This window comes from Trichoplusia ni, chromosome 1 (genome assembly GCF_003590095.1).
Source record: "Trichoplusia ni isolate ovarian cell line Hi5 chromosome 1, tn1, whole genome shotgun sequence".
Classification (NCBI taxonomy): Eukaryota; Metazoa; Arthropoda; class Insecta; order Lepidoptera; family Noctuidae; genus Trichoplusia; species Trichoplusia ni.
Genome location: NC_039478.1, coordinates 17,859,699 through 17,881,426, shown reverse-complemented (window position 1 = coordinate 17,881,426; position 21,728 = coordinate 17,859,699). Strand labels below are relative to the sequence as shown.

The 21,728-nt window shown below is 34.5% G+C and overlaps 4 protein-coding genes across 5 annotated transcripts in view; 2 read left to right on the top strand and 2 right to left on the bottom strand.

Annotated features, from left to right (window-relative positions):
• LOC113497756 (tRNA dimethylallyltransferase) overlaps nucleotides 1–11,130 on the top strand; it is a 205,803-nt gene extending 194,673 nt beyond the window's left edge. Inside the window, exons 5-7 of the mRNA XM_026877461.1 lie at nucleotides 4,316–4,431; nucleotides 10,074–10,284; nucleotides 10,747–11,130. Coding sequence (XP_026733262.1) covers nucleotides 4,316–4,431; nucleotides 10,074–10,284; nucleotides 10,747–11,052 — 633 coding nt within the window. The 3' untranslated portion in view covers nucleotides 11,053–11,130. The remainder of the gene's footprint in view (nucleotides 1–4,315; nucleotides 4,432–10,073; nucleotides 10,285–10,746) is intronic.
• On the bottom strand, nucleotides 11,118–12,293 carry LOC113497794 (mitochondrial dimethyladenosine transferase 1). Its single transcript, XM_026877529.1, has one exon. It carries the CDS (start codon nucleotides 12,201–12,203, stop codon nucleotides 11,169–11,171), a length of 1,035 nt encoding a protein of 344 aa, XP_026733330.1. The 5' UTR covers nucleotides 12,204–12,293; the 3' UTR covers nucleotides 11,118–11,168.
• On the bottom strand, nucleotides 11,873–12,512 carry LOC113497800 (cytochrome c oxidase assembly factor 3, mitochondrial). Its single transcript, XM_026877543.1, has one exon. The coding sequence runs from the start codon at nucleotides 12,475–12,477 to the stop codon at nucleotides 12,205–12,207; it is 273 nt and encodes a 90-aa protein (XP_026733344.1). The 5' UTR covers nucleotides 12,478–12,512; the 3' UTR covers nucleotides 11,873–12,204.
• Nucleotides 12,513–12,939: 427 nt separating this feature from the next.
• The window catches only part of LOC113497775 (F-box only protein 32), a 34,765-nt gene continuing 25,976 nt past the window's right edge, over nucleotides 12,940–21,728 (top strand). The window contains exons 1-2 of one of the 2 annotated variants that reach the window (XM_026877486.1): nucleotides 12,949–13,357; nucleotides 13,523–13,576. In XM_026877486.1, the coding sequence (XP_026733287.1) occupies nucleotides 13,257–13,357; nucleotides 13,523–13,576 (155 nt within the window). In that variant the 5' untranslated portion in view covers nucleotides 12,949–13,256. Of the gene's footprint in view, nucleotides 13,358–13,522; nucleotides 13,577–21,728 lie in introns of both variants that reach the window. The other variant, XM_026877494.1, reaches the window with a different exon arrangement.

The window sequence follows — 21,728 nt, the reverse complement described above, 5'->3', positions numbered from 1 at the left end:
TGTTGCCCAGGTAAACTGGGTTAAGGAGGTCAGAGAGGTATTCGCTTCTTGTAAAACACTATCACTTAGCTGCATCTGGTTAGACTAGAAGCCGATGCCAACATAGTTAGAAAAGGCTAAGATGTTGACACTAGAATTAACTCTACCTTCTGTATTCCCCGCTCTGTGGTCGCATTAAGTATGTACACGTGCATGGAGGTGCATGCGTCCGCCGGAGCTAGCTGAGCGCATGATGCAGTCACGAGCTCGCCCGGACGAGCGTAACCCCAGCTCCTATGTGGGTGACCCGCTGACGAACATACTCTACTTCGATTAGTTAAGAATCTCAAATTATGGAAAAATATTTGAGAGAAAGATTTTTGTAGTAATTGTCGTCGATGGATACGACCCTTGGTTTTTGTTAAAGCGGGGTAATCCTGTAATCCTCATGGACACCCACTCCATTGAGGGAGGAAATGGGTAGTGTCAGGCTATTACTGACTAAACCTGAACCGCCGTGCTGTGTCATCCGCGTTTTTGTATCGGTGTATGGCAATGCATTTCAATCCTTCATATGCCGATGGACCGGACAATACCATAAATTCTTAAATTAAGACTATATTGTGAAACAGAGACGGCTGCGTCGAGCTACTTCCCCCTGAACAGCCAAAAATGAAACCAAAAGCAAAAGATTATTTCTGTACATTTTATATCAATAAAAAAATACTTGCACCTGATAGAGTCCTGATGTTTTGATAGATTGGCGACATATACATATAATGATGTATCGGGTCAACAGACGTCTCTTGCTTTAAAGAAAAAATAAATAAAAAAGCCTCCTAACAAACCTGCACATTTTTTCCAGATAGCACAAATAACGCCTTCTACTTCAAGCTTATTACAATCATTAGCTCTTACACAAATCATTATATGTACTTATAAAATGAAATCTTTAAAGAACTTGTTCATGATAAAAATGTATTCCCTAGATTTTCCTTGACCAATAAATTTCACGCCATGTTTGTATTCTTCCTTGTATTACATTTGAGGATAAGTTCTTGTTAACAGACCACGTGTAACTATTACACGTGTAAGAAGCTCTATGTCGTGTAAGTGGCAATTAGTTGCAAAAATAAACCTTAGTACCGTGTAATAAGAGCGTAATTGTGTAGTACATTTATAGTGACTTATGGTTCTGCAAGTGACAACTTATCAGTCGGCCGTTGAATCAAAAATGTTCACGGATTTTTATAAAAACAATTTTACCATCTTACTTCTTCGTCTGTTTTCATTTCAATGGTTTTCATAGTAGATCTGACTAACTCCAAAAGCATCTAAATTTATTGCACTTTGATTAGCCTCTTTCAAACCTTAATCGTCTCACTAAATTCCATCCAAAATCGATCAGCAGTTTTTGAGAAACAACGAAACATTCTGCTTAAATTATCACGTCTACATATTATGTTAGTAGGTAACTAGGATGTGCACTTTATGAAGGGTCGCGACTATTTAACAATGCAAGTACTTAGCGTATTGGACTATGCACTAATCGTGTATGAGAAAGGTCACTGAAGGAGTGGTTGACCTGAATGACATAAGCGGGCACGAGGGGCATACATAGTATGTAGTGCTGTTTACACAACTGAGTGGGTTAGTCCTTTGAGTTTGCTCGTGTGTAATTAGTAAAGTAATTAAATGGAAATAGTTCGTATATAAGAAAATGGGAAGATAACTATTGATTTTGCAAAACTGTATTCACTACGGCTGCAAAATAGGTTTCTTAAATTAAAAATTTAGAAGTATTTTTGTTTGTTGAGTTTGGAAACTTGGGTTGTAGAACCTTAAGAAGATACATTTGGGATAAAAGCTAGATTTTCCTATTGTTAGTGTTAGGTATTTTTTCGTTTATGGTCAGAAAACAAGACATACTAACATTATTCATTTCATCGGGATTCATTAGAAATTACAATTGCTTGCTCCTATCAAAATTTAAAATTTATTGCAATCCATTTTGAAACTTATGCAAATTTTCCATTAATGTATGAGTTATTACCCCTTCATAACTTCTACCTCATTGCTACATTCCACATGCATTCGGTAAATAGAATGCGTCAATTGCGTGCGGTCATGATTCATCGCATGTTTGGCCAAACTATGAATCTATTTACTTGGCATACGCACGACCCCTTGTTACAACCAACATTGATTTGAATTGGAAAGTTGAAATATCCATATTTGAGGATTTTGATGTACCTATGGCAGGATTTAAATGTCACGTAGGTATAACCGGTATAGTCCAATAAGTTTGTGGTACTCAAAGCTGTGGCAAAAAAGCGGTAAATGCAGAAATACATTAAAATTTTAGACTTAATATCTGAAGCACCAGTCAACATCGAGTGATGTAGAGATAACTAGAAGAAGGGGCATTGACAAATTGTGACATAATACCATTACTTTATTCGCTAAACAATATTTATTACACACACTTAAAAGTAAGTAAGGTATGGTGCAGAGATTACATAATGGTGTGGTTGCAAGGTAGGTATGAGTTTAAGCAAAATAGGTAGCGCTAAACCCCAATAATTGAAAATAGACCAAGAAAATAACAATTAATTCAAGAAGTTAAAGTTAAATTACATATAACCTATCTTCTTGTATATAATTCTCGCGTTGTACCCTTTCAAACTAGATACCGTCAGTTTTATCGATTAATTCAAACGAGAGCCGACGAAATTATCCGTTCCTTATTATGCAAGTGACAGCTTCAAATACAAGAAGAACAGCTCTATACTAATCGATCAGTCGTGATTCATTCTTTAATTGATTGTTTCGAAATCGATCGATTGTTATGACATGTTAATGGCCGACAATGGCTGTCTTTGCCTAATCGAGTGAACATGTCTTCACATGATTATTAGCATATTTATAACTTGCACGATGTTACGTGACTATTGATCAGGATCAAAGTTGGGGCTTTCCTTGCTATAGTGACAGAAGTCTATGTTATATGCTATATGGACTCTAAGACTTCTGCAACTACATGTGAAACAATAACAGTTGCAGATGTGGGAAAGAGACAGCGTTCTTTCACAATAACAATATATCTGCTTTAAGATGCTGTTTTATAACCTAACTCCTCTCAAATACGATGATGTTTTTGTAAATACTAATGAAGTTACTTTAAATTGTAAGTCTCTAAATTGTCTCATTTGTGGTAAACGTGGTTGTATCACATTTGTATTGCTCCTAATTTTCTTCTTGTAATTCGTTATGTCTTCTGGTTTGCTTTTCCTTTTATTATAAATAAAAAGAAAAGACATTTTTTTTATAAAGTAGAAATAGACTTTTCTTTTTTATACAATATTCTTTTCAGAAAATAATTTTCTTTCTCTGTAATCAGCGATGAAGATATAAAACTAATTATCCTTTAAAGAAATAGTTGCAGAGACTGTCGGGCCCCTCATGCCCGGGTCCTTCAAATCCATAAATTTAATTAAAAATATTCAAGGAAGAGTAAAATTACTTTAAGCTCCGTATGTTGTAAAAAGAAAAACTTCATTTTTTAATTTAAAAGACTCCTTGCTCATGAAAAAGATTTTCAAGTTTTAATACGCTTGCAGATTGAATTTTAACTAAATAGTGTAAAAATATATTTCGGTGTATTAAAGTTCTTTACGTCCTAAAATTTAAGTTTTATTCTTTCAGCTAAGAGGCAGTACGCCCTACATAAACAGGGTGTTTAAATAAATCCTTTTAAGAGAATACGATCTCATTCCATTCTCTTTTTCAGACCAAAAAATCGATTGAAAAACCCATAATACGCGTTCACGTCACAATAAAGTACGGTTATTGCACCACAGTGCATACATTTATCTGTTTATCTTATCTCTGTATATCGCGAATTTAGAGTTATTTGATTCTCACGGGAACACTCCGTTCCCTAGGAAACTACGGTACTGGGGTCTTCGTCCTGCTAGACAAACAGAATTCGCACCACCTGCCCTTATGCGCAAATAAAACATGCTGTATAAAAAATGTGTATCGACATTTTACAGTTAATGTACTTATGGTTTTTTTTCTGATGTCATATCGTATGTATTTTAAGTTCACAAAGTGAAGTTTTTGAACTTTTATAGTGAAGTAAATAAAAAAATAAATATGACCGGGATTTTACGGTGAGATGGTAAAAAAATATATTTTAAATGCGTAAAAATAAGGAAATAGGTATATTAAAAATTTGTTTGTTTGTTAAGCGTATTTTTTTTTCAATTTTAATGATTTATATAAAATATTTTTCCCCTAAAAACTATCTATAATTATAGTATTTATATTTCAGACAATTCATGATGAGCGCCTGAACTCCCGTGTGGACGCCATGTTGGAAGACGGCCTCATTCAGGAGCTTTTGGACTTCCACGCGAAGCACAACAAGCAGAGGATTCAAGATGGAAAGTAAGTTTCTTTAAGATCTTTTTTATTAAAGCGTAGTATACCATTACTACCGAGCGAACTAAAAGGAGGATTCTATATTTGTGGAGTGATTTACATTTAACTCAATTATTCGTAATGTTTTAGGTTAGAGCAAGTCGTGATGAAAAATATGTTAAAGACTATAACAATTTCCAATAATTGCAAAACTATGTTTTACTTCGTAAATTGCTTTAATATAAATACTGGCAATCGAAAGTTCAAAAGTCAACGAAATAATGTTAAAGAAAAAACGCCCCTTACAAAATTATAATCGTTTTAAAACAAAGACCATAGACAGCGAATTCTAACGATCAATTCTTAATTTAAGAAAAGCAAAGGGCATTCGCGCCACGCAAATTATCCGTGAAATTAAATGGCGCTAGACGCTCAGATACTCAGAAACGCAAAATGTATCCTCTATCATATTTGTTTAAATTTTAAATTAGCAAATAAATTGCGTTTGTTTTTTGGTCCATGACCGTCGTCAATTATTTTGATTAAGCGATTTGTTTGTAACGAAATGTGGTACAATCTACTTACATATTCCTCGTGCAAGCATATTTTAAAATTATGATTTTTTTGTGTTTTTTCACAAAAATCATATTAAAACTTAAGGATGGTACTTACTCTGCACACCAGCTAAATTTAAATGTTGATAGAAGACATCGATGCTACTTGCTCTAAACTTCGTTTTATTTGTTGACCTTTGTTTTTAATACTGATTATTAATAGAGCAACATTCCTGTACTCTGCAGTCTCTATTTAAAAATTAAACCGCCAATACGCGGCGAGCATGCGTACTGCCGCGTACTACGCAGTACGAACATTCGTCCTTTGTCCGTGAGCGCGGGGCTTCGCCCTGCGTCCCGAACTTTTCACCTTTCCACCTTGAACTTTACACTTCATATGTCTTTTACCCTCTATATATACTCCAGCATTCCCTAAAGGGATTAGCAGATATTTGGACATAGAATCGACACTGTTGAACATGGTAACTGATTCAAACTTACCTCACTTTTACTAACGGGGTTTTAACAAACGTTCTAGTCACAAGCACAAAGACACCCAGAATGCAAACAGGAGTTTGGAGATCACACGGATAATTTTCCGCAGGGATCGAACCCGCGACAAGCATCCGGCAAGCTTAGCGTGGTGCTCTATACAACTTGGTTCTCCGCGTAGGTTTTTAAGTAATATATACCTACTATTACACTATTAAGTCATGTCAGAGACCCAAAGAAAATGATTATCTTCCTGTTGTCATCAACTTAAACTATAAATTCTTGTAGTAATAATCCTAAGTTACTACAATGACCTTAGGGCATAAACGTTATGCATAAAATAACAAAGCAATATAAAACTTAAACAAAGCCTTTACGAAACGATTCAAAATGTCAAAAGTCAATGACAATAACTCGATAAATCGCTTAAAGCCAGTTTTACAGGGACCGAAGACCAATCCAGGTGTTAATCGGAGTTGCCATGCCAACCTCTTTACAGTTATACGTACCTCCATAGTTGTTCCTATGCCTACGTACGCAAGAGTTTAAAAAAAAAGCTGCACAAAAACAAAAATGTCGTCTGCGGGCAACGTCCTGACTGTCATCTACTGTGGTCCTGCGGTCGCGTAGTCTCATATTACATGTGCGAGCCTATTTTACTATAACACAATAGTTTGGTCCTTGCTCACACACTAATTAGATAAAGCTTTATTGAATAAAAGGCTAAACGCACTTTATTAAAGAAAAAAAAACAACTTAATGCAGTGTTGTGTAATTTGATCCTGTTATACTTATTATACGCTCGTTTCGTAAAGCTGCCACAAACTAAATCAAATTATCTCTTAATGGTTAAATAATTAAGCCCTTAATAACGTTCCGTAAGTCTTTAGAGACTAGTTTAAAAGAAAGTACTACTCACAGAATAATGAACAAAGTATCAAGTCTAGCTAATTACCCTATAAAGACAGTGTGTAAGTGCGGTAGTGCGATAGTACTAACCATTTCACAACACTATAGATATAGACAGATAGTGTATCAGTGTTCACTCTCGTATAGTTGACTGGAGGAAAACATAGTCTTTTTAATAAGGTAAGGGTGCAAACGTGGAAATGACGTCGTTTGGATGCACGGCTGACCGAGATGACCCTATGAAGAATAGCTAGTGTATTGTATAGTTAGATTTTTTTGGACACATATTTTAAATATCCATGTTTGGATTGACGATCTTAGGTACACAGCTGAAGTTAAAAATAGTAATTTAATAATACATTTTTAATCTAAATTAAATGATATAATTTTTTGATGGAGCAAGGACATTCTAACCAATGACATATCTGTCATACTGTATGTCAATAAAGTTCGCTGTAACAAATTATGTTGCCCAAGATTTATATTTTATACAATAGGTACTTGTCCTGTATTGTAACTATGACCATATCTATACTCGAAGTATAATTGACGATCCTCGCTTTCACCGTTTACAGACATTTAAAAAAAGTTTTTTTTTTTTTCACAACTCTTTCATAGACGATTCACTTTTTGAACCCAGCTTTCTTTTTACTTTAACACAACAATCTAAAAGAGCCTCTTCCAGTCAACAGCGAAGAGTCTTTTCCGCACTCTTTACATCCTCGTCAACTTATAGGGCTTCATCTGGTTGTCGCTTCATTAAGTTGACGTAATACGTCATACGGCGGCGACAACCCTTTAACCTAGTTCAATATTTCTTCCCGCCTTTATGAGGGACGCTGTTTGTTTCTTGTCTCTTGTGTTTATAAGATTTTAAGGGTATTTTAAGATCATTGTCATCATTGTGTCAAAAAGGAGACTAAAATATTAAAATTGTTGAAAATGAATAACCAAACGAATACAAACGTCAATTCCTAAGTGTCATCCTAACTGTGTCACCGTAAATTGAAATATAGAGAGACAAAGACAGTCAGAACGGTCAGCAGTTTAGTTTTACCATTGCTTCTTTAAATTTCAATTAAAACGAAATTTCGATTAATAACCTTATCAATCTGAAATATTTTTGATATTTCCGTAGTGACTTTTTGCACGTCACAAATTGGCTATTTATTTAATACCTACAAGAAAATTTATCACATTATATCAAGTTGATAAACCGCAAATAATTGGTGTTTCCAATTTAATAATCTCGCAGCTGTTAATTAAAACGGAACCACGTTTATTGCCATTGTTGAGATTAAATACAATTTATAAACGGATTCGATCTTATCACGTTTGCACCGATATTCATACGAATAAGACAATACAATTATAGGCATGTTTTTGATTGTAAAATTTATTATTTCGTGCTGACAAAGTCAGTAAGCTATTTAACTAAAGATTCATGTTCAACTGGCTGAACACGGCAATACCGCTAAATACATGCAGAAAAAAAAAGTTAAAATGCCAATGAACACACGTCATCAAATTCAATTGACGCTAAAATTACAAGTATTGGTCGTTATACGCCATGTATTACAAGTGTAGCCAAGATGGAATAAAAATCTTATTTCCATGATAAACTCAGTATTATTCCGTGCGAAAGTAATTTACAGAATTTCGGTGAACAGTACAGCCTTACAACAGCAAACAGACGCGATGGTATTTATAGAACCGCGTTAGATAAAAAACAACAATAATAATAACAGATACAACGCAAAAAATAAGTTTACTGACTTTTCGCGCGCTTTTTATGAGCTCTCCATTCACTGGACTGTGCGAATTATTAGTTGCACACAAAAGGAGTCGTGTTCCCTAACAAGTCCGTGGCAACGGCGTTTTGTTATTCAGCCCTTGTTCATTCTTTTTTTTCAATAGTGGTCATTGGCTGGTCAGTTATTGTGGTTCCTAGGGGAGTGCATTGGAAGGCAATATGCACAGAGCCAATTTGAAATCAGAATACCTGTAAAATGAAGTACCTATACCACACGTTTGTATTTTTTTTTCTACATGGCCTAAAAATTTTTTTAGCTTTCTGTTGCCAAAATATACAAGGCCATTTTAATTTGAAAAGCTATAAAATCATTCATATTATTAGTTCTCACGAGCCTCGCCTAGATGAATCAATCGATGTGTCACGATTCAAAACGATTTCTTTTAATTAGCATTAAAGTACGCAATAAAATATTTCAAACAAAAACTTTAACACATGCTTCAATAGAAACTAGCTGCCTGAAAACGTTGCAGATTGAATTATCAATTAATTTAAATTTACTCAAATAAATAGATTGCGTTTCTAAAATATTAACATTTATGCACATAAGCTTAAAAAATAACTCAATATAATCAAATTAAAACAATCACAAACGTCGTACTATATTTTTTTCGTAAAATAGTCCGAGTATTAGTCCATTGGTCGGTAATATTATGCGCGGCAAATATATCAAAATTAAGGAAATAACTCAAACAACATTTTGAAGGTTAAACGTTAACGTAATACGTATTAGCTTGAGGTTAATGTACGATACCTAGCAGACGTTACGTAACCGATGAATCGGTCGCAAAATAATTATAGCCTCGACAAAAACGCCGCCATATTATACGCGCGCAAATTCATTCGATTTTCAAATGTTTGGGTTTCTACGTTGTCTGTGGTACTTATTTATGTTTATGTTTCATCGATATTTTATGTTAAATGTATGGTTTTAAATTAATTATTTGTCATTAATGACATTATGCATTCTTTCATTATAATGCATTAGATGATTATCTTCCTATTTTAATAAACATTAGATCACGTACTCAATAAGTCCTTTGTTTGATTCAAATGTCTTAGAAACATAGGAGAGGTTTACGAAAATACAACTTTCCAACTTCTATATGAGTTGAAGTCTAAAGACGTCGTACAAACCGTACTTGTCGTTTCACAATTGGCCAATCTTTATAGCTGTTTTTTTGCACTAAAAAGTTTGTTTACTAACATACCCTTGTATCTCAGGTCTTATCATATAATTTCACTTCTCATTGTAAACAAATCCTAAATTTGAGCAGAATTTTCACCGAACAGTATTGTTATCTTACCTAGATAACACTTACTGCGCAACAAACAAATAATCAAATACGCCCACAGTCAGACTATCCGCGAATTTCACTTCCCTGTAAGATATGCTATCTCATAGATAAACATTTTTGCACGGTTTTGTTTTAATCTGCACCTTTAGCCTTGAATCGGTTTATCTTTTATGTCGTAGTATGTAAAAGGTTGCTCTTTCATTACGACAAATACCTTTGCTGTAGTGCAGAGTAAATAAAAAAAAAACAGAATACAATTATATCTACTAACAATTGAAAATCAATAGACTATAGAGTGGCAGAGTTCCTTGTTATTTTGTTTAGGTACTTTTGCAAAATATGTCTAGATACTAAAAATATTTTCCCTTACCACCCAAATCCGCGTAACCGTTACACCGTAATATAATCACAAACATACAAACTCGAAAGCCATCAAAAGCGTACAAGCTTATGCATTTATATTATGAAAAATAGTAGGATTAGCCCAGGAGCCGGTTGTACATATGTACGCTCGCTTTTATCCCACACGCGGGCCTCTGTTCCGTGTACCATCAATAATTAATTTCCTACATTATCCTATAACTTGATAATAACATGTTCCAGGCCGCCGGACTACACCAAAGGAGTCTTTCAAACTCTCGGCTTTAAAGAATTCCATGACTATTTAATGTTACCCATTGAAGAAAGAAACAGCGATAAAGGAAAAAATATGCTACAACAAAGTATAGAAAACATGAAAATGGGCACTCGAAGGTACGCCCGCCGGCAAAACAAAATGATTCGAGGAAGGTTCTTAGAGCACCCGACGAGAGAAGTGAGTATTTAATTACCTACATTAAATAAAATGTAAGGAAACAATTTAAAATTCCATCTACCTACATTCATAAATTGTACAGGATCTCTGACCCGATTACAAAAGTCGGTAAATCAAAAATCAGCGTTATCTACGTAGTATTGCGTGTTATTAGTTTATGGCGCATATATTTTGTGTTCGGTAATGTAATAAAAGGTACGTTAAAATAAGCTACACTTGTATTGATCATCTTTATGCTTTACATAATTAAGGATTAGTAAAAATACTTTTACTAACATTAAGTTTTAATATTGTCTTCTGAAATTAAAATATTTATTTTATTGTATGAGGTCACCGGTAGCAGAGACATCTTGTGTCGAGTAGCTGAACTAATACAGCATTCCATAGGCTTACCCTTAACTTCTGTAATTTGGTATAGCATGGAGACGACAGATGGCGCTAATATTGTGCTTGTTGTTTCAGATTCCTCCAATTTACGAATTAGATACTACTGATGTTTTAAAATGGGACGAAGAAGTCAAAAATAAAGCCATACACATTATAGAAAGCTACCTCAATGATACCCAGAGTGAATTTGAACCCTTACACTCGAATATAGACGATAGTAAAAGGGAAATGGATCGGAACTCTCACAACTATTGCGATGTATGCAACAGAATATTTATAGGCGACAATGTGTATGCAATACATTTAAATTCTTTTAGACATAAGAAAGTATTGAAGAAAAAGAATCTGGGAAAACTAAAACAAGTAAAGACCGAACAATAATAACTTATGTAATACATGTTTTTTGTTGTGTAATATTAAGATTGACATTTTTGACAAATAAACTGTTTTGCTCTGTAATTATTTATTTAAACATAACATATATACATCTAACCCAACTAAGTATAACTTAAATCCCCGTCCTCTACTTCTGCAGCCTCCAACTTCTTTTTAGGTGCTCTATAATCATAATGCTCAAATTCCGGATACTGTTTTATTATTTCACTGTAGGCTTCACAAATTCTGGCAAATTCCATATTAGCAATCTGGTAAGGTCTTGTCACAGGATCCATATCAGCCATTTCATAAAGTTTCAGTGCCATTTCCTCTCTAACATGTTCGGGGAACAATGTTTCGGCTCCCCGGATGGAATACTTTTGTCTCATAGAAAATATTTGTCGGACAACTTTCTCAACCATTTTGAAAGGCTGTTTGATGATTGGATGCTTCAGTGGTGTCAAGGTGACTACTCCAACATCAACATCAGGTTTGGGCAGAAATGCAGCACCAGAGATATCAAACTTGTATTTGACAGTGCACCAGTTCTGGCACATAACAGACAATCTACATCTCTGACTGCTCAGGATCCTTGCTGCCATCCTCTCAGCTACTTCCTTCTGAAATGTTAGAGTCATCCTTGCACGCCCAAATGCCCAAGGACCCTCCTGCTTAGATATGAGCTCCAGCCAACGAATCATCAGTATTGTGGACACACTAAATGGCAAGTTACCAATCAAATTGAGAGGTGGAGGAGAATCTTCCCACTCTGTTTTCACATCCTTTGGAATATAGTGACCAATGTCAGTCTTTAAAATATCTCCTGTTATAATATCCACATCCACTTTATTCTTACATGCATCCGCTAATAGCTCTAGAGATGGTATAAATCGAGGATCTTTTTCTATCAAGACAATTTTTCTGGGAGCTCTTTGGATAATAGACCTAGTTATTCCCCCCGGGCCTGGGCCGACTTCGCAGACTACATGATTTTCTATTTTACCAGCAGCGTTCACTATTTTATCAATTAAACGAGGTTCCATTAAGAAATTTTGCGATAGCTCCCTGAGAGCACGAAGTTTATAGAGTCGAATAACATCTTTAATACTTGGTAGAGGAGGTAATCTTATCTGCATAGCGCTCTTCGCCGCAGCCATGTTACTGCTGTACTACCTTGACGGGTTCGTTGAAGTCGTCCAGGAAAGTTTCTTGTTTCACGGCAAATATCGAGTACAAATACACACTGACTACTCCGGCTCCAATAGCACATCCAGTAATTCTATTTCTCTTAGCAATTTGTTGCAACCTTAGAACACGTTCACGGTTCTTCTCCTCTATCAACTTCATATAAGATATTTCAGCCTGTTTCAGCACTGGGTCTTGAGCAGTACCGCTGATTTTCGGCTTGAAAGAAGTGCTGGAGTCTCCCATTACGAAAACAAATTATTTTCAAAGATAACCTCAAAATTCAAGCGATCCAGAGATAATAGATAAAAATATTTATTTCACCATGACCACAGATGAAAGATGTTATATAATGAGTGAACTGTGAATGAATATTGAATGAAAGTTTAAGCATCCTAGCGCAGACTATACATGAAAATAAAGCCAGAGCTTAGATATTGTTTGACATCTTGAGCTTGATATATCGCCATCTTTCTCACGTTTTCTCGCTCTCGCATACACCTTCAAATGAGTTCATTACAATAGATTTATTTTTGTCTTAAATATTTATATCCCATAAATTGTAGTTAAAACTTTGTGCATGATAAAGAATTAATATTTGTGGCAGTTACTATGAGTAAATGAAAAAAATCTTAAAATCAATACTTACTAACGTCAGAGTTAAAATTAATATTTAAAATAATCAAAAATATTATTTGAAATAGTAGTTACAAATCATAGTTTGAAAATGTTCAATATTAATTAAATCAATAAACAAAGTCTGTTGCTTAAGAGTAGGCATAACAAAAACAGCTGTTTACGACGTTTGTCATTAAATCAACAAAACAAAAGCCATGCGCACATCTGTCCCTTTCTAAACAAGACTTCTCTGTCGCTCGCACACATTTGCATCGGCTCGAACTCGCAACATCGCACAGCTCGTTTCAAAATCGTCAAATCCCGTCTCGCGTTGCAGACGTTAACTTGTGCGACTTGTTGGCTGCGCACTAATCGCGTTAAACTTTGTTGTGTTTTGTGTTACAAAAATGCCTTTTATTTCAAAAGACTGGCGGTCACCTGGTGAAGAATGGGTGAAAACTCAGGAAGGATGGGAAAAGAAGAAAGTGTTGGAGTGCACCGCACAGCGGTGAGTTGCGTTGCAAAATAAACAATCCTTTGTTCGCATTTAGTTGAACGCAACGAAATAACACGGACCATTTAATTTTATAATTTGAAACTAACACGAGGGCTTAAGATTGCTTGATTTTGTAGTGTTATTGTGATTGTTGAAAAAGGCTATTTTGTATTGCAGATATCCCGCTATAACTAACTATAATAACCCAGACGACAGTCCGCAGAAGTCATGGTGAGTTTGTTACGAACTTGTTATAACATTCGTGTCAGATCAGCTGTTGTCTGTTGTTGTCCTACGCTGTTATTGATTTCCTTGCGCGTGTGTGCGTGAGTCCTTCGCCTGGTTTTGTGTGAACCACGGAATGAAGAAAGCTTAGCTGTGTATGTATTCGCTTGCATAGATATATATATCTATTGAAAGCTATTTCTGAAACAAAGAACTAAGATCGGAAATCTCATGGTTCCAATAATCTGCAAACTTAACTCTCATCTTTAAATCTTCCTTAACGTGCATAGGTATAAGTATTTTTACCGAAAACGAAGTATTCTGTGTTCCTCACAGAAAATCAATAAATATTTACAAAATAAATATTTGATTCCAAAATCAAAATTGTTGAAATAGGTAGTATTGGTTACAGGATATGCTTAATGCTAACAATTCAGACCAGCTAAAGCCAGCTACTCATTGATCTCACCCAGAATGTCGTGATTATTTTCATCATAAACTTTCCTTCATACCTGCAAAATGTTAGTAAAGATTAAGATATAAATGCAACTTACACAGACAGTCACCTATGAGCAGGACGTAACAGGGGACTCACATTATTAAAATGCTAGATTAGTAGATTCTCATAGTTATAGAATTGGAAAAACTAGAATTTTCCTGCTATTCACACGAAATTGATAGATTAACATATTTTCATATTTATACTGAGTAGGTACCCATTCTAAAAACTATTTTTTTAAGTTGTTTTTAAAACCTACAAAAAATTACGCATCATTATCGTCGCAAAAAAAAAAACAACATTATTTTGAGGCAGTAACAATAAAAAAATAGTGCTGTACCTACTAGCAAAGCCGTCATTTACCACCAAAGCAGTCACTTATGACCACAATTTACATAGTAACTACTGTAAACATATGAAAATGCTCTTTATGCAGATAATCTTATCATTTTGTTCTACAATATATTACCAAACTGTGTCGAGATAGTGTATCGACGTGTACCTAGACAAATAGGTCAATCGCTTTGAATGGAGCCCGATATTCAATAAATTATGTATGAACTGCGTAATATAAATCAAATCATTATTATATTGTAGATAGTTAAAAGGAAGTTGTTTATTTTGTTTATGTTTGATGCCCGAATTTAGTTCTAAAGACTTTATTGACGGATTGTAATAAGTATATTAGGTATGTCAAAAGGCAATATTGCAATTACTTACGAAACATCAGTTAAACAGACAATCTTTGTTTAAAACTTATTTTCTTCTTTGAGAATAGGTGAGGATTTTTGTCAAGTAAACTTTATGATACTTGGTAACAAGTTAAACAGGTGAAAATCGTTAGCTACATAACAATCTGAAAAAAAACACTCGAATATCACTCCTCATTCCATTGTTACTAATGATTTATTTTTAATTGAACTAAGTACTACCTGTTATTTCATAATCGATTAGAAACCGAGTTATAATTCAATTTAAAAGACGTGACCAAACAAAAAAAAACGTGCTGGCTGGAACTAGGTCAGGCTGAAATGTGCAGGTCAAACCACTCGCCTGAAAAATTCCAACTCAACATGAACAACCAATTTGTTTGGCAGACAGATTTCTATCTGAATATTTAGAACACGAATAGTTTAAAAGTGAAAAGCTGACTGGAATAACGTAAATAGAGTCGGCAGTCTCTAGTCTTTGATTTCAAGTCTATTTTGTTTCTGACCCAAATGCTTCTAAAATTCAAGCCTGGTTTTCATCTACGTTGCCAATTTCGATAGCTATCAATCCTTTAGCAAAAGTTGTTTTATTTTAGAATATATAAAAGACTAAATATAAAATGTTTAAAGGTTTTTATATAGAACGAATGACACACAATAAGGATTTTTTTAAAGAATAGCTAGCTTCGCTTCCTTCATTTATTTTACATTGAACTTAAAATGAATGATAGTGGAAAAATTATATAAAAATCATAATAAGGAAAACAGGATAGAAACCTGTTAGAAATAATTAAATCCAATGCCATATTTATGAATGTAATTGTACAACTCCTGAGATGAATAAATCTTAGGCAATATTATTTTATGGTCTTGTCTTGTCTTTAGTAGATAAACAGGCAACATTTATGTCATAATTACTAGTTACCTAGCTGATAAAAGATCGTAAAACCATAGTTCAACGCTAAAATGCAAAAATCTATTTGAATGCGTTATTATTATGCCTTGTCCGTCACAGTTTTCTACAATATTTCAAGTTATCTTTGAAAAAATGTGTCGAATTTAAATTCAAACATTCTATGTATAAATATGAATATTCGCAGAGATTATTTAATTTATCACTGTTAGTTAATATTTACGGGTCGGTGCGAAAAGGCGATTCAATTTTATTCGAAAAAAACAAAACAAAAGAGGTTTGATTAATAATAACATAATATTTTAATCACAACACAAGACAGGCCATTAAAGTAACGATATTTAAATTAAGAACGCTCCAAAAATATAATGTTTATTCCTAAAAGGGTCACTCACGGTTGACGAAGGATCCGGATGAGTCAAGATCTCTTAACATGTCCCGACAGGAAAGGCGAAGATATTTTTAAAATTTTCGATTTTTAACTTGTTTAGAAGCTCCTTTGATGAATTGTTGTGATGTTTTAGGAAAATGTTTGGACGTTTGTCAGCTTTACGGGATAATTTATTAGGAAGCAAATAAATACATTTGAATTCGATCTTTTTTGTTAAGTATTTACTTTAAGACTCCCATTTACGAAAAAAGAAAAAAGTTAATGAAATCTATTCTAAATATCGTGAAAGTAACTTTGTCTGTTGTTTACGCTGTCAGCTAAACCGCTCAATCAATTGTGATAAAATCTGATATTGGGATAGACAAAGAGTAATTTTTGCCGCGATAACCGACATCGCGCAGGTGGAGCCGCGAGCAAGAGCTAGTTACAAATATACGCATTAATCGATATTACAAAATAGTGTTGATAAATTATACTGTTATTAAAACCAAATTAGCAAGATTTCTAGACAATAAAACTACATTTACAAATACCGGAGGAACCTAAAATAATTAGGTGGTTTAATAAAAATACGAAAGTCTTGAATTATTATTATTCCTGTTAAACCAGTTAAACTTGGAAGGGCTAACTTTAAAAAGGGTGATAACAGACTGGCTTAGACCTTGACAGTAACATTTGAAGTCTTACCATTTACAACTCTTTAAGCCGGACTGTTTACATATGTGAAAGAAAGACACCGCTATGTCCAGTGTAGTGTCGTCTCGCTTTCGTGATGACAACAGTCGGTTTAATAGTTCACAGTACAAGTACTGCCGCCCTAACCAGGTGACATTTCTACATTTTCTAACGTCAGTAAAAAACGTTACAATGTATGGAGATGACAGGGCAATATCATGTGAGTTATTAAAACGAAATGTCATATCCATACTTTTGAGCATTATTTATTAACGTTACCGATTGTAAAAAACAGGCTACGTCGGCTGGTAGATTTCTTCCTGTCGAAAATGGATTCTTAGCTGTGTTAAAATAATTGTGCCAGCCTCAAGATAATCAATTAAAAAAATGAAATAAAAGAGGATCCTGATATGAACACAATACATGAACACTGACAATATTTAATATTATATTGTATAACATGTTATTTTATGTACTAATTAGTAGTCAATAGCTCGTATGAATATTTGTAACTCTGGAATAATAAAAGGAAATTTTAGAGTTTTAGCACACACTAGCGAGAGTGCTATAACTCTGAAAGTCATAATTCTTCAGCCTGAGGATAGAGATTTGAACGCCCTACGCCTTTTCCGATCCACTCAACCGCATCAGACAGGGTTTAACCACTCGTCCTTAATGCTTTTATCATGAAAGGAATTCTCATATTCCTGGCTTTAACACCGGAATACTAGTTATTTGCTACCATATACGTTCTAATATGTGTAGTGGTGTGATATGCGGTAATATAGAGGAGAAACCTCAGTTTATTGTTAGAACACTGTTAGGTACGTAACATATTATGAGGACATAATACAGTTTTGAAGCTAATTCTTTCCTTCTGCTGTCTATTTATAACTTTATCTTAATTTTTTACTAATATAATAAACCTCATAAGTATATGTCTGAACACGCAAATCCCGATTTAATAGTCAAATTTAAAAAATACTTCTTGTACTTAACAGTCGTTTTTGGAAACATCAAAGTTTCTGGGACAAATCTAAAAATTCTAAGATAGCAAACAATTTTAACATTAACCTAAAAGAGTTTTGCAATAATGACTTCATAACACATAGCTTCATATCTACAAGTATATACTTCTGCGAATTTTATAAAGTCTTTTCTGCACAGTATGAAGTTCATAACTGTCTCGAGATGTCATTTAGTTCCCTCTTCTTATACTTACCGACCTGTTATTATACGACATACAAGACAGGACGATGGGAGGTACTTAATATAGCTATACTAATGGAAGCATACCTAGACCCCTACTATGAGTCTTAACAGCAGGAAGAAGCCGTTGCGAAAGCAAGACGATAGTAGATAGTGTGTAGCGCTCTATCTCGCTTCCACGATGGAAAGGTTCTGCTTTAACAGTTCATAGTACAGGCACTAGAGGTAAGGCGATGCCGATGCAACTATTTCTCCAGATGACCAACACAATTTGCGCAAAATGAAGACATTAGCAAACATCGCAAGCATATATTAAGTTGTTTAGCATTTCTATTGCGTAGAAACTTATCAGGGTTGCGTACTGCAGTAATGGAAAATATGAAAACTGTTTATCATGGTCTGGCAATAAGAAATAGAAACTTTAATTTGATTTAATCGTGAGTATTACAGACCAGAGCTATTTCAATTTCCTAAGAAGTTCTCATTTATGACTATTGCTTATTTGCTATCTTCGTTATCGAGAGCGTTTGATATTGGTTTCCTACTTATTCCATTTACTTACTGATATATTGACATTGACTTGATCCCGCATCGCGTCCATCTAATCCAAGACATATTCCAAATAATCTTTCTCTTTCATTAGAAAATGAAATTCCTAGATCTTCCCCTTTTTGGCGTCTTCCTCATCCTTCTAAATTATTACAGCTGTGGAAGCGTGACAGCGTAATACACATCATAGAGCGACATCCTGCTTCCACAGCAGTCCAACGTCAACAGGTGATGATAGTACTCCCAAGTCTATGTTTAAAAGAGGATACATTTACGCTAGGTACTCAAATAGTAACATACCTCGGTCCTATCCAGTACCTGAAACACAATACACTCGACAGTTCGGCTCCATTTAAATACTGGGTTACACCAGGTCAGGGATTAGAAAGTGGGCACGATAATCACACACCGTTTATATAGCACACAGATAATGGAGAGTTATTACACTTGGTTTCTATTCTGTCATCGTTTATATTGTTCTTATCATTGGCGATTTGATTTCACGCGTTGAAGAAGATTTCTAGTTGCTATATATTATTTGTGTTTGTACAACAGTGTCTAGGAAGTTAAGTTATTATCTAGTCTTGAATTGGTTATTTATAATTTCCTTTATGTAAATAGCATAGTTTTTGTTAGTTATTGATTTCTTACTAATACAAGTTTTATTACATTGGGAAACACTCACCAAAAAATCGCTATGTATTATCATATTTATAACGTTAAAAATAGTAGGTATACCCGCCGGATATCTTCACATTCTTCTTTTCATTGTCTATACTAAACATAGTCGATAGAAGACATATTTAAACTTATGTAATCTATTTGTAAATATTTTCATCTATCACAACCCTCATATTCGTTGACCTACACAATAATCAAAGTGCAGTATACCTGCTACCTACACAGTATACGTGCATATCGATCGCTCCGGCACGTGTAAGTTGAGAACCACTCACAAATACCGCTCGGATTTGTCGGATTCATACAATGCATAGTTTACTAACTTTATCTGCACTTGATGGCCTGAAAAATATGACAATCGGCTTTACAAACATGGTTTGATCGTGCTGAGAATTTATTGAATGATTTGAAAACGTTAACTCAGTTTTTTGCTAAGGCGGGCAAGTCCCTTTTGTTTGCGGTTGTCAGATCCATACTGATGAAACCTGAAGTGCGGTTCAACTTCTTCCGCATCTGATCGGTTTCCAGCTTCCTAGGGCAATTGTCCGAATATTTTATTATCCGCTTGTCGGTTTTTTATTTCAACGTGTTTTGGTATCATGCGGCAAGTGATGATAGATAAGTTTTTCTCTGTTTATACTCTTTTTATTTATTGCCTAACTAGATTTGTTTCTTACTTAGATCCCATAAAGACACTTCAATACGAAATTAACAAGAAATTACACATAATATTAAAAAAACTTCGATACGGGGACGTACTGCTTTCTAATAATAATGCTGATGTTTAAATTACGGAAATAAATCGTTATCATTTCATTATCACATTTAGAATCTTACGGTTTTATGAATAGCGAGTAGGCATGTGACTCATAATTGGATTGCACTTTAATATGTACTTAATCATGAATATGAAATGAAGATAATGAGATAAACAATTAATGTTGTGTATACTCGCATGTTAACCAACATACGACTACAATCTTCATGTATAATTTTTACCTTAATGTATAAGCCAATGTTTGGAGTCAAAATTGCAATTTGCATGTAAAAAAATTCATTCAATTTTCCAACTAACTAGGTGTTGCCGTCAGGCCCGCCCGCTAATGTGTTAAATTATCACACGGGAACATAAATCGGAATAAAAAACTTATGTGTTAATCCTGGTTATAGACTATCTGTGTACCAAGTTTCGTCTAAATCCGTTCTTTGGTTTTTGCGTGAAAGAGGCACAAACATCCATACATACACACTTTCGCTTTTATAATATTAGCGGGATTATTTAAAGAAGGTTTGCATTAAAACGCGTGATAAAACAAGCATGAATGCATGATACATTTCGAGTGTACTGATGCAGAAAATAAGGTAAATATGTTTGGAGAGTCGCGAGGTCGTTTACCTGTGACTAACTGTGTTACTGTTTCATATTATTGAAATTTATCTGGTGAGCAATGTTTACTTTTGGATATTCGTGTTACTACTGCCCTAATACTGGAAGACAATGATCGAGACACCGTTAACTGTCTAGCTGTCTCTATCGGTTTAAGGACGATGGTAGCGACAGATAGACAACTCATAACGTATTTTTCTAAAGAACACTGAATAGAGGACGACACTAAAGGATCAGCTTCTTGACCTAAAATCAAATCTAGCGTCCATAGGAATTCAATGGACGATATTAAATACTCATGTACTGGAAGTTATATCGAATATTGTCTTAGTTTTCTCTATACCTACATACACAGATGCTATACATTCTTAAAAAAAGTCCCTATTTCATGATTTCTGAGGATAAAAAAAAATCCTTGCGTATTTGATTGCAGTTACATTCCAGTAAATTATTTCTACATGGCATAATATCGATGTCTGCCTGTATTCCATTTGATAATTCGGAAGACAAGTGAAGATTATCTTCTGAAAAGATTGCAAAATAAATATAGACTCTAACTCAAGCTATAATATCCCATATAAGCCTCTCAAGATCCAATTTCTCATGATGTAAAGCTTACCCTATTAAACCTATATTATAGTTAGACTGTTAGAGATCCAGGCTTCACTAAGACGGCTAGCACAGTATATTGTTATCAATGCACAGACCAACGGTCTAACACAATCCCATTGTTTCTCTACCGCTACATTATAGGGGTTAAGGCCTTCACTATCTTTAACGGGAAGTGTATTACCATCATCGTCGTCTTTGACGGTTTATGGGTATTCAAGTGCATCCTCAACAATGTAACTGAATTTTTCGGACTTATTTAAAGCTTTCTACGACCTCCGTGGTCGAGTGGCGTACGCACCGGTTTCAAGGTGTCGCTAGCTCTGAGGTCCCGGGTTCGATCCCTGGTCGGGTCAATGTAAAAATTCACATTTGTACATTGTCTCGGGTCTGGGTGTTTGTGGTACCTTCGTTGTATCTGAATTCCATAACACAAGTGCTTTAGCAACTTACTTTGGGTTCAGAACAATGTATGTGATGTTGTCCGCATTTATTTATTATTTTATTTTATTTTACTTGGTGTAACTTTAAATAC

What these genes read in the sequence shown, in the direction of transcription:
- LOC113497794 (XM_026877529.1), bottom strand. Translation starts at nt 12,203, where the DNA reads ATGGCTGCGGCGAAGAGCGCTATGCAGATAAGATTACCTCCTCTACCA.
- LOC113497800 (XM_026877543.1), bottom strand. Translation starts at nt 12,477, where the DNA reads ATGGGAGACTCCAGCACTTCTTTCAAGCCGAAAATCAGCGGTACTGCT.